This window comes from Wolffia australiana, chromosome 4 (genome assembly GCF_029677425.1).
Source record: "Wolffia australiana isolate 7733 chromosome 4, ASM2967742v1".
Taxonomy (NCBI): domain Eukaryota; kingdom Viridiplantae; phylum Streptophyta; class Magnoliopsida; order Alismatales; family Araceae; genus Wolffia; species Wolffia australiana.
In genome coordinates, this window is record NC_135838.1 from 14,236,140 (window position 1) to 14,249,660 (window position 13,521).

Consider the following 13,521-nt stretch of genomic DNA (forward strand, 5'->3'; position numbering starts at 1 on the left):
AGCTGTATAGTCAACAAGTAGTGTTCGCACCTCCCTATACCGACATCGGATTATGGTATCGGGACAGATGCTGAATCGGATATTGGAAATCACATTTATGATATCCATTTTTACAGATATCGGATATAAGATAACGATATTGGATATTGGTTGCTATAGTACCGATATCCGATATTGTTATCTGTCTCGATGTCGTCATCCGCCTCCGTCTCTCGGGAAGGATGACGATATCAGATATTGGAGTTGGATATCAGATTTCGATATCGTACATAGACTAGTTGTAAAAATACATTTTAATCGTTCTAGCAGTCATCGTGCAATGGTCTGGAGAGGAAACCCATCGGCCAGAAGGTAAACGGAGAGCTTTTTAATTATTTTATTACACGTGTAATATATACAACTCAAAAGTTTTGTTTTCTTCCATATGGGATAAAAGGATTCGGAGTTTAATATAAACGCCAAATCCTATTGTTCCGAATGGAAGAAAATGAGATTTTTGAGGCCTATATATTGAACGAGTTAATAAATATTTAGTAATTTATTACCTCGTTTGATATATAAAGCTTCAAATTCTCATTTCCTTCCATATGGGATAGTAGGATTCAGAGTTTATATTAAACTACGAATCCTACTATCCCATATGGAAGAAAACAAAAATTTTGAGTTGTATATATTATACGAGGTAATAACATATTAACAATATTTGGGCGTTGATAACGTAAATCATATAAACTCATGTTAAATATTGATTTTTTGTCTTGACACCAGATATTGATATCCGGATATTAGATTACAGTGTCTAGTATCTGAGATCCGCCTCGTCCTTAATGGTTTGATATCCGTCCCGTAATCCGTTCTACACATGACTGTCGGTATCTGTTCGATATCTGGTATCAGAAACTGTGTCGATTTTTTCCAGGTATAGGATATCGGTTGTCTGATACCGGATATCGGATGGATATCGGACGGACATTCCCTAGCGACAAGTGGCGGTGGCAGATAGTGAACAAAGGGAAATTCTGGAGGAGAAGAAATTCAATTCCAAAAAGCACCAAATGATGCATTACAGCAATGGCCTTTTTACAGGCTTTGTAGGAGTGATAAAATAACTGTAAATTAAAAAAATTCAGAAATCAAATCATAATATCAAATAAAATCTGTATCCCAGATCAGGGTTCAACGAAGATGGCATGTCATGGACCCAGGCCGTCTCCACCCGCACTAGTGTTGTCGCTTCCAATGGTGCGGCTTAGGTGTGTGCACCATCACTGCTCCAGCCCTAATCTGATACCGATGACGTGATACACTGAAATAAGGCCACATATCTAGGAAATATTAAACAAAAAGATGACGTCATTAATAGGCTGGATCAAGTGGAAAAATGTAAATGGGCCTAAACCAGCCTGGGCCGATTTTGAAAGGCCCATTATAGATTGGGAGTTGGGAGATAAGATGGCCGTTAAAGCCTTCTTCAATCTCTTCATCCCCGAGCTCGAGCCCACGCGCAGTGGTAGCAGAGCGAGGAGTGTTCTGGAGATGGACGCGGTGCGGATATGGAAGGCCACATCCGGCCCTCTTCGGCTCTTGGTGTCCCATTCCGCGTCGCCATGGCCAGCTTCGGCCGGGACTTCGCTGAGAATTGGTAGGGTCAGGGGGAATTCTACGATCAGATGCTGCTCTTCTAGCGTGGCAGCTCCTGCCGCTGCGGGTTCCGCTGCTTCATCCTCTCCTGATCGCCGCCGCGGAAGGAGCGCCTCCACGTCTGATAGAGATTCGATCCGCGCTATTCGGCTACAAAAGGTTGCTGTTTTTCGCTGATTCCGGGCTCTGCTCCTGTTTTTCTCGGATAAGTTTGCGTTTATTGATCGTAGTGAGTATTAGGTGTTCATAATTTTGGCCCAACTCTCGTCGGATTTCTGGGTTTGATTAAGTTTGAATTTCGGCGTCAAAGACATATTTCCATGAGATGTTCATCATAAAGCCATTCTCCTTGCGACCGGTGGGTGCTTTGGAAATGTGAAAATTGGGCGTGACTACTTCTTTTGTCTCCTGACTGTAGGAGAGGGATCTCCAAACTGTCATGTGATGATGATGTATCTGTATAGTGAGAACAAAGCCTTGCTTACCCAGAATTCTGCCGCATCTCTAGTCAGCTTTCTAGATTTGATGAACTTTGAGTTTCGGTGTCAAAGTAATAAACCCGTGAAAACTCTGATCAGGTGTGCACACACTTGAATTTGATAAGTTCAGTTCCGAATGACCACTTGAGAAGAACTCGTCAAAGCTACAGAAACGTAGGGCAGTGGGATCTTAAATCTTTCCAAGTCTGATAATTTGAGTTCCGAATTTAAAAATATGTAAGGACTTTGCTTTTTGAAGAAAATGTCAGAACTTGTCAGAGCTGTTGCACAGTATTTGTCGTTTTTTCGCTCATTCTCGATATATCCATGTTAGGTGGAAGAATTGAGGAGCAAGGGTCACGAACCGTATGCGTATAAATGGGAAAGAAGTCATACCACTCAGCACATCCAGGACGAGTTCTGTCACTTAGGAAATGGTGAAGAATGCGAAGAAGTTTTTGTCTCTGTCTCTGGTAGGATTGTTGCTCGGCGACAATTTGGTAAACTTGCGTTTTTAACGCTAAGGGATGATTCAGGAACAATTCAGGTATTCTTTTCCTCTGTTTAATGGCCTTTCCATTGAACTTACATTCATGTTCATTTTGATTCAGTATATCATCTCCAAACCATTAACAATCGGAGCCAATATCGTTTTAAAATTTTCCGTAAAAAAGTTTGACACCTGTGAAAATGTGACCTATAACCGCTAAATGAAATAAAGTGAGGCATATAATAAATTAGAAACCAAACTATTGTCAGAGTAGGGATCAATATGTTGCTCCTTCTGTGCATTGGTCATCCATTTACTCTATGACATCGTATGCATTTATTATTTTCTTCTGAAGGCTAGAAAATATTGCTGATTCTTCTGAGGATGTGAGGTCCTAAAAGTTCCAGTTGTTTTAAATTGACTTTTGTCGGGAATTAAGTCATGACGAGCAGTGTAGAATGTTGGATGCAAACGTTATAGTATTTTGTAGGTCTTAAAGTGTTATCTTACTACTTTTGATTGATATATTTCATTTCAAACCTCATTTAAATAAATAAAAAAATTATTACCCTTCTCTGTCGTGTTTATATTTCTATTTAAGTTAGATGAATAAAGTTGTCTACTTTTCTTAGTAATTCGCCAAGTTATGGAGCATATTTTAACCAATTTTCTTGTTACTTTCTCTGTTATGGATAGTCACTAATGTTGACAAGAATTGGAGACGGGATGGTGGGACAGATGCCCACACAATTTTAGAAACAAATTAGACCAGAAGTATCTTGTCTCCTTGGAATCGGGTCTACCATAAAAATCCGATTTGTTTCTCATAGTTCTTGTAGTTAGTATGGTTGACCGCACGTTATGATTGAAATTATCTGCTCCTATTCTTATCTCATTTTTCAATCCAGTTATACTGTACTAAGGAAAGCCTCAAAGAAGATCTATTTGAGCATTTGAAGGGATTTGTTGATATTGGCGATATTGTTGGTGCGAGTGGCACAATAAAGAAGACAGAAAAGGGTACACACTGAATCACTTCGTTTCTTTTTTCTCCCGCGTTAGAAATATTCAAGAATGAAGCTCAATGCAATGTTTAAAGGTTAAAATTCACAAATTTTTGGTACTTCGTAACTATCAGCTGACTGAAGATTATTTTTACTACAGTTCTTCTTTGTGATCTTTCTGAGAATTATTATTTTTGGTTCTTCATCAAGCTAATTGTTTAAAATGTACTTTCTACAGGGGAGCTTTCTATCCATGTTAAATCATTTTCAATCCTCACAAAATCTCTACTTCCGCTTCCAGATAAATATCATGGTCTCACAGACATTGATAAACGCTACCGCCAGCGGTAAGTTTGTAAAAAAATGTATAAATGATTTTACACCCTTTGTTTTTCAACTTATGAATTTGTAAACATAAACTTTTGGTGGTGTTTAGATTTGTATTGATAATGCTGGATCCTGAGACCTTGCACCAGATTTCATTCTTGTGGCGGAGTGAGATTCACCACTTTCAAGACTGGAGCTTGTCAATAGGGCAATGCTTGGCACAAATGAAAAAACAGAAGAAATGGCATACAAGAGAAAACATAATCATTACTCAGTCAAGATCCCTAGAATCTTATAACTGATACCTGAAGGACCCTTGTTCGTTAAGTCAGGATCCAAGCCTTCAGTGAGTATCTTTAGCTATTGGTGGCGAGGACACCTCCAGAATCATTAACGGTTGAAAAAGGAATAAGACATTCACCAACACACCCCCTTTTTGATGGGGAATAGGTGTCAGTGTGTAAAGGGGTTGTGCAACCCCTAAGTGAGCAAGTCCACATCTAATTCTGGATATCATTCTGATGGTGCTCCACTGATATCTCATTCTGGATGCTGAACGTATGACTATCCAACTTCCCCACAAGGAATTGATGGTTCACTTTCACATGCTTTGTCCTGTCGTGGTTGATGGGGTCGTGGGTGATGTCAATAGCCAACTTGGTGTCATGGAATAGCTTGATGGCAGAGCTTTAATGTATGTTCAGAGCTTCAAGTATGACTTTGGTTCAGATAGCTTTGCTAGTTCCTCACACCACTTGATTCAGAGCTTTAGAAGAAGCCTGCTAGTTGTTTCTTGCTTTGCTTGGATTTCCGCTGAGGAAAGAACCGTGGCTAGTGGTAAATTGTTTATCAATGATGCTTCTGGTTTAATTTTCAACTCTAAAAGTTTCCAAGTTAGTGCGATCATGAGATCTTAATAGAATGTCACACCCTGGGGTCCCCTTCAAGTGTTTTAACCACGATTGGCTGCTCTTGGGTTTGCCTTCAGTAAATCCTTCATAAATTGACTGAGCAGGCCCATTCAATAAGATGTCAGGTGAAATATGTGACAAGTTTAGTAGTTTTTTAATTATGAGTTTTCTGTTGGGCTATCTGCTGTGATGCCTGTCTTGGATTCTTGTTCAACAGTATAGGTTGTTAATTTACGACCAGACACATCATTATTTAGTAAGCCTCGCGTTGGCTTAAGCTGGATTAAGAGAATCCCATGAGTAAAATATGCAAATTAAATTCATAGAAAATACTTGGATCTTGGCAAAAGTTCTGAAAAAATGGAGGAATATGCATATGAAAGAGTAAAAGATATCAGTGAGCACCGGTCTGATTAGTGTGAGTCGTTTAACTTCTTAAACGTTAATAATATATCTTGTCAATCTAGCAAATCTAAGACGGAATACAATTCACATGTAGGTCTTGTCGTACACCTTTCTTTTTGCTGTTTTGGGTACTTGAAAATAACTCCAAGAGGTTGCAATGTGTCAGTCCTTATAGATTGGTACGCTGCATCTTTGAGAAGAATGTTAAAAGGGTCCCTTTGCCTTTTCCGTCTATTATTTCTAAGGTTAGGCTCTTTTGTTACAAGAGCAAGGCTTTGTCATGGGTGTCATGTACCCCATAATCAAGTTACCTTTTTCCTTCTTTTTGATACCAATTTTTTTTCTCGTTCACTACATTCACTCATTAATGAGTCACGTTTTACTTATTTTTCCAGGTACGTTGACATGATTGCCAATCCAGAAGTCGTAGATGTATTTCGCATGAGAGCTAAGGTATTGAGGTCATTTGACTCGTTACATAATTTTATTGGTTTTTTAATCATCAGCTGCATTCATTTTCAATTTGCAGGACTAAATTCTATTGAGAGATAAAAATTTGTGGGTTATGCGAGAGTTTTGTATCGTTTGTTTTGGTGGATTTAGCATGTTACAAAATCTTCTCGTAGCCAAATCAACCATTAACTGTAGGTTAACATAGTGAATTAGATCCCATAAATTTTATCACTTGGATAATCCCAGTGAATGCAATCCTAGCTCAACTGGCCATATAACTTTAGCCCTATTGTCTCACAGTAGTCGATTAATCCAGGATATTTTTCTTTTCAAGGGGGGATAATATATGCTAAAACTGTTTTCCATTTTACTTCCTACTGAGAAGCAGTCTGAAGATTGCACCCTTGTCTTTCCCAAAAATCAACCTGAAGAACTAACTAATTGATCTAAACAGACTTTAGCTATTTCCATGATAATTTTGTTCTTTGCATTCATTTTTTGTGCTTTGCAATAAATCTTATGTTCCAGTCAGTATGTAATCAGCTTTAGTGAATCCAATAATTCTTCATTCGTGTAAGCATAGTCATTCGGTTCTATCACCATGAATCCTTTTTCCATTAATAGATCGTGTCTGAAGTACGTAAGACCATGGAAGGTTTTGGCTTCATTGAGGTTGAAACTCCTGTATTGCAGGTTTGCTTTAAACTCTCTTTGGGAGCATCTTTTATTCTCTCTAATCTAATATTAACATACGGTTCTCAATTAGAATCATAACATATTATTTTATTTTTATGATTTAATACAATCTCTATTATTTTAATCCAATGATTTTCCATTACTTTTTAAATTTTTTTTAATTTCTCCTAAATTTCGATTAGTATGCATGAACCATTTAATCGTTGGGTCTATTAATGTATATTTCTTTACCCTAAATGAAGAAAATTAATAATAAACCCTTAATGTAATGATGCCCAATTTTCATGAATGAAAGGAAAATGCATTCTTTGCCCTGCTGCAGAAAGCAATTGGTGGTGCTAGGAGACAATATTGTCTTATCGGCCGACCAGCAGACCTTTTGTAGCTTCACGTAGTGATAAGAACCTTCCTAGGACTTACCATAGAAGACGAAAGGGCGCACGTTGACAAGTGCCTCCCGAAGAAGATGAAGAGTCAAATGTACATATCGCCATAAATACGTGCGACATTTTGAATAACTGGCGGGAGGGGGAGGCTACAAAGAAAGAAAAATAAAGAGGGAAGGGCATCGAGCTATCTTCTTGGTCGCAAGGACGAGGGCTGGTGGGGAGATCCTCTGCACCAGAAGGGGAGAGGCCGATCCGGCCACAACCCATCACCTATTCTCTTGAGTTGTGCTCTTCCATCCTTACTTTTCTCTTCCACGACATCTCTCTTGTTTCCTTCCCAGTTCTTCCTCTCCAAGACTTGAATTTGGATTTATCGTGCATTTGGCCATATCTTCTTGAGAGGTTATTGGCCTTCAGAGAATTTGATTTGGAATTCCTAAGATCGACCGGGGGGGATTCTATCACGTAGACACCAATTGACCTGATATCAAATTGTGTTGAGAAGGGTTTCTTTTGGGTACGAGAAAATGATGACGATAGTGAAGTTGATTGGATCGTTTTGTGACTTAATAAAAAAATATGCAGAAAGAATTGAAGCGTTTTATGAGAATCAAACCTAAAAACATTGAGGGATTGCACTGTTTGGTTTCAAAAGTGATCTTGATCTTGCAGAATAATATTGGGTTTCCACGATAAAAATATCTTACCCCTGGGCTTTTACACCCTGAGTCACTGACTTTGTGTGATCTTTCCTATCTTTCTTTCAAAAAAAGAGTGTTGAGTCTCCATGATACAATGACTTTCTAGATTAACAAAGGTCATGCCTGGAGTCTTTGACACTATGTTAAATGCAAATTTGGCCTCAGGCATGTTAAAAACTGCTTTTTCATTCCTTCGGTCTTTATACGTTGTTGATTGTTGACAAAATACTTGGCATAGTGGAATGCCCGTTCTTGCTGACTAAGAGCTCTGATAATAAATTAGACTTCTGCTAGGATATGTCGTCTGATTCGGTTATACCTTCCCCGTGATTTAACTAGCTGTAAACCTGAATCTAGAAACTCGAGATTATAGATTGGAAGTCATCCAGCTTGAATCTGGTAAAAATATAATTATGGAGTTTAGACAGTATGATAAAGACTTTTTAGAATTTATCTCTTCTGTGTCGGTTTGGGGTCGGGGAATCCTAAATTATGTCATAGTATTGGAAATTTTCCTTTTCATCTATGTAATTAAGGATTCAATCATTACTTTACTCTCCTTAATTCCTGATTTGTTAATGCCTGATTTTTTTTTTCAGTTATTTACTCTTTATGTGGAGGCTTTGACTTGTTTATTTTTTATTATCGGTGTATCAATATTGAAATCCTCAGACAACTATATTAGTGATTTTGTACTTCTTTATTCAGGGAGCAGCTGGTGGTGCAGAAGCTAGACCATTTGTTACTTATCACAATTCACTTGGCAGAGATCTCTTCCTCAGAATTGCTACAGAATTGCATCTGAAAAGAATGCTGGTGAATTTCTTGGGATTTATTCTTTTTCTTTGGTGTCTTTTGAACCCATACGAACGTAATGGGAGATGAATTTGATGTGATCCCCATCAGAGGGGTGTTTTAATCATTTAGTCCATTAAGGGGAGGTTCTATTATTTAACCTTCTAGGGTATCTTGGCCGTTTATACTTTTATAGTGATGCAGCCATCCCTTGGGGAAGAGTAGCCAAGATGTTAATCTAGTAAAGTTCATTTATTTTTCTCCTTCCTGGCGAAGTTCATCCTGCCAACATATTAACCAAAACATTTTACTTGGACGGTGTGCCCCATACTAGGTTCATTTTCTCATGAGTATGTGACTGTTCATGGGGATGACCTCACGACACCAAAGACGAGTTTCACCCTTTGTATCTATCCTAGTTGTACGTATTTGACATTAGATGTAGATTGGTTGTTTATTAAAAAACTATGTTTTATCTTCTCTCAACACAGAATACTTGATTTCACCGATATAATCAACTTTATTCCATATTAGTTCTAGTATCCAAAAGAGTTCTATTCTTCCTGTGTGTATGTAATGGTGCCACTACGCTTTAATACTCTGTTATGTGTGCAAAAAGAGAGTACTTTGGTTTAGAGGGGATTCTAGTTGAGTTGTTGACTTCAGCGGTTCCATTGGCCTGCATTTAGCTGGTATCAAACCTAAAAATTAACTAATTATAAGTTGGGCGTTAAAACCATTCAGTCATGGGTGATTAATGAGAATCAACGATGAATGAGCAAATTCTTACTGAACTTAACTTTCTACATCATTATCAATATGGCCGCCAAGTAGATGTCCGGAAGAGTTTCTAATGATGAATGAAATAAGAACATTCTTTCCTCAACAATCAAAACTACTCCCGTTTTATTCATCTTTCATCATCTTGTTAAATGATTTTCTTTTCATCTGCATATTCCCATCTATAGATTCTTTCATTTGTAGGTATTTTTTGTCATTTTCTTACTTAAGCAGGCCCACGGGACAGCTTTCCCTTTATTTCTAGGGTTTTCCCCATTTCAGTTGGATTCTTCTATGCCATTCACAGGTTGGGGGGCTTGAGAAGATTTACGAAATTGGCAGGATATTTAGAAATGAAGGCCTTTCAACTCGTCATAACCCTGAATTCACTACAATTGAGGTTGGTCTACTTTCACCCTTCTATATTTTAACTTATTTCATTGCAGATTTAATTTTATGTCGCAAATGACCGGATTCTAAACGTATCTTTTCATTTCAGTTATATGAAGCGTATTCAGATTATGAGAGTATGATGAATATGGCTGAGGAGATAGTAACCCGATGCTGTCAAGTGATTCATGGCAAGCTCAACATCGACTACCAGGCAAGACTCTTGACTGTTGCCAGGTCAATTATAATCCCAAATTGCTAAGTTATATTTCTTATCTGTCCATCCTGGTCAATATACATACTGCAGAGAGAATGTATTATTAAATTCCTTGCTCCTTTTTGTGGTATGTTTATCAGAGACAAATAATAGACCATTAAGGGTTCAGAAAAAAAGAAAAAAAACAGATCCATGATTTCAAATATTTACAGTCTTCCCATACAGGATGAAATCTCAATCCTCAACTGCTTGAGTTACATTTATTTTAGATGTTATTTGCAGTACGCTAAGCTTATGTCTTTTTTGTATGCTCTTGGTCGACGTGAGGTTTTTTCTCACTTGTCCATGTGTCGTTGGTGTTGTCCAATTTATTGTTCCTTCCGTTGGACTCTCTCTAAGAGTTGGATGCATCAATATCATTTCTCTTTCATTTATGATGGTAGAGGCTTGTTTTCACCATTTTTATGTGTCTTATTTATGCATGTGGCTATCTCCTTTGGTAGGTGCTAAGTTGGTTGTTTTTTACATTGATTTTTTGATGTCCGCACTCTAAAAGTTGCTTGATTTTGTATTTTCTTCGTATGTCATGCGTTATTTAGTTACATAAAATTCAACTTGTGTTATTTAGATATGATCATGACGTAAATCATATTTTTTGATTAATTGATTGTGACGTACATCACATCTTACAATGGCTTATCGTAATAAATAAAAAATAAGATAGAATATAATTATTGTGATGAACCATCATCAGTGCGACTAATTTTTATTTATTAATTGATCCAGGTTATCGTTGTGATGGCCTTGTGTTCCATCGATAATTTTTACTTGTAGTCCAAGTCGTTTGCGATTCTTGTAGTTGTTAGTTTGTCATTCAGTCCTTTGTTATTTAATACCCTCATCATCAGTAGTTCAGACAAATAATCGTATATTCTTATTTTCTTAGGGAACTGAGATATGTCTAGAGAGGCCATGGCGGCGAGAAACCATGCATAATCTTGTTAAAGAATACACTGGCGTCAGCTTCAATGATGTTGGAGACGATTTGGAAGCCGCTAAGGCAGTCGCGATCAAGGCCCTAGGGATTGGGGCAGAGGGCAAAGATGGGATTTCCATTCGCAACTGCCCGTCTGTGGGCCACGTGATGAACGAGGTAGAACGGGACAATATAGATTGCTGTCTACGGCTGTGCCAAAATTTATATTTTATTCTATATAGGAATTGAATTGCCAAATAGACAGGAGACTACATTATTGTCAATTCAGGGATGTTACTATTTGGGTTAATTTTGTTATTGCTATAAATGTTTAAAAGAAGAAATTGGATTCGTATAATCCATGGTTTAAGCTTATATGCATTATAAGTACTCCAAATTCTGGGAAAAGCCAATATTCCAAATTGGATATTGGCCTATACAACCTTTTTTTAATTCATTCCCATCCAATCAAAAATTTTTGTTTCTTTTATTGGATGGTTAAAAAATTATTCTTAGGATTTTGTTGTTCCTCCTTTAAATTATTTTTCAATCTGTAGAAATTCGGAACTGAAATATTCTTGATGAACTATTTTAACAGGTCTTCGAGCTTGTTGTTGAACCCAACCTGGTACAGCCCACATTTGTCTTAGACTATCCTGTGGAGGTGTCTCCTCTAGCTAAACCTCATCGAAGGTACTAAGAAACTTTATCTTTATTGGTAATAAGTTATTTTTTGTGTTGTATTTCAGTGTTTCTTTTTACAAAGCATTCCTTTATCCATACCTCTCCCGGCTGTTTCATATAACTATGAGTCAGTATTTCTTAAAAAAAATTATAATTAAGAGTTGTTATCTCATAATATTTTGCATTTGCTCCATTTCCAACATTTCATGGAAAGATAAGCTCATATTTCAAATCGCATCATTCTATAAATTCCATAAAATTTGATAAGTACATCTGGAACGTTTCTTGGCTCATATTATTTATTCCCTTACGTTTTAGTTGCCCATATTCAGTTGGAATTCATTTTGCATCCCAACCTTGGAAATGATCGATGATAAGTTTTGGTGATGTTTTACCTCTGATCACAGGCAGCCAGGTTTGACTGAGCGCTTTGAACTTTTTATATGTGGCCGTGAGCTTGCAAATGCATTTTCAGAGTTGACAGATCCAATGGATCAGGTTTCCCAATATTAGCATTGTCTTGTTTATTTCCTTTTGTTTTAGGGAATGGTAATCTTTACTCCATTAGAAAAAATCCTTCTAAATGCCAGAGAGCCCGCCTGGAAGAGCAAGTACGACAGCACAATTCCAAACGTGCGGCAGCTTCCCCGCCAACAGATGGATCTGAAGGCAAAGAGAAAGATGCAGATGATAATGCATATGACGTCACCTTGGACGAGGACTTTTTGACCTCCCTAGAGTACGGGATGCCACCTGCTTCAGGGATGGTAAGACTATCACCAGCATTATCATCATCATCTGCAGGATCATTATCGTGCACATAATCATCCACAGCATCATAAACATCATCATCAATTAACTTTGCTGCTAAGAGCTATGCCTGGTTGGGGGAGTATGACAAATTCACTGATGTCATTCATTAGGGGATTCAAAAGAAGGATAAAGACAATGATTAAATGCCATTCTTCACTCGTTATCTTCACCGTTGACTCCAAACCATGGTTGTTGGAGGATAATAAATTCATCATCATCATCATCATCATCATCAACCCCTAATCTCATCATCGAGCAACTGATGATGTCAAGGGCGATACCAATTCATCATTGTCATCCTAATCGTTGATGCCAATGCTTAGCATGCATTTATTAATCAAACATTTTATCTTGAATTTGAATTTTTGAATTTGCCCTTTTAAGTCTAAACCTCCCTAGCTTATCAAATATTTGATCGCTTTCAGGGTCTCGGGATTGACAGACTAGTGATGCTTCTGACAAACTCAGCCAGCATTCGTGATGTCATCGCATTTCCCGTTCTCAAAATTCAGCACTAACCTCAATATTCATTGAGTAGGCTTCTGATTTTTATTATTCTCTGGCTGAATTATACAGTATGTGGGCCATGTACTTCTAGGTCTTTCAGGTAATGCATTTGAATAATAATTTTAATAGCTAAAGAAATTTCAGTCTGAGCGTTGACAAGGTGACGCATCACCTGAGGCATTAAAAAACCAAATCTGTTCTTCCCACAAAATCTTAATAGATTGAAGATATTCCCAAAAAGTAGAAATTTCTCATGGAGTTAAATTAAACTTTCAAAATTAACACTCAGCATTTTGGTGAAATGAAGGGATTTTATAAACAAATCTAATTGCGAAGGACTTGTGAACCACTATTTATGAAATTTAAGGAGACTAAGAGGAGCGAGATTAAAAAGGGCAATGGAAAATTAGCAGGGTCAATAATGGGGTCGAGCTCTCATTGTACTGTCCTTATCTTCAGGAACTCCCCTCTGAACATGTTGCAATAGTTGGTATATTTGTAGTGCACCCATGGATGAAAAACCATCCCATGTAGGGCCTTGAACATGGAAATTCATCTACCAGAAGAATGAAGGGATGGTTCTTTTTTCATATCTGGACAAAAAATGGTCGCATCCACATGCGTTGGGTGGGACGCGAGACGAATGTCTAAACTTTCATTTAATGATTTTTTCTCAATTTTTAAACATTTATGAATCAGTGCGTCTATCGTTTTCCATTCCCGATCCCATACAGAATCGACATGCCAGGGGTGCACCCATGTTTCTCAACAGGACAGTTTCCTGGGCATAATGACTTTACATGGGACAGTTTAGGACAACATAAAAAAATAGAAGTGGAAATGGATGAAAATCAGTCCCAAGC

The 13,521-nt window shown here is 37.6% G+C and overlaps 1 protein-coding gene across 2 annotated transcripts; it reads left to right on the plus strand.

Moving 5' to 3' along the window:
• Window positions 1–1,471: 1,471 nt before the first annotated feature.
• Window positions 1,472–12,804, plus strand: OVA5 (Lysyl-tRNA synthetase, class II). 2 transcript variants are annotated; one of them, XM_078573913.1, is made up of 14 exons: window positions 1,472–1,800; window positions 2,455–2,667; window positions 3,519–3,630; window positions 3,853–3,961; window positions 5,653–5,710; window positions 6,335–6,403; window positions 8,205–8,312; window positions 9,379–9,471; window positions 9,571–9,675; window positions 10,625–10,831; window positions 11,253–11,347; window positions 11,746–11,836; window positions 11,929–12,105; window positions 12,577–12,804. In XM_078573913.1, the coding sequence occupies exons 1-14, from the start codon at window positions 1,537–1,539 to the stop codon at window positions 12,667–12,669; spliced, it is 1,794 nt and encodes a 597-aa protein (XP_078430039.1). In that variant the 5' UTR covers window positions 1,472–1,536; the 3' UTR covers window positions 12,670–12,804. The 2 variants fall into 2 exon arrangements, with proteins under 2 accessions (XP_078430039.1, XP_078430040.1); XM_078573914.1 differs by lacking the exon at window positions 6,335–6,403.
• The last annotated feature ends 717 nt before the right edge of the window (window positions 12,805–13,521 follow it).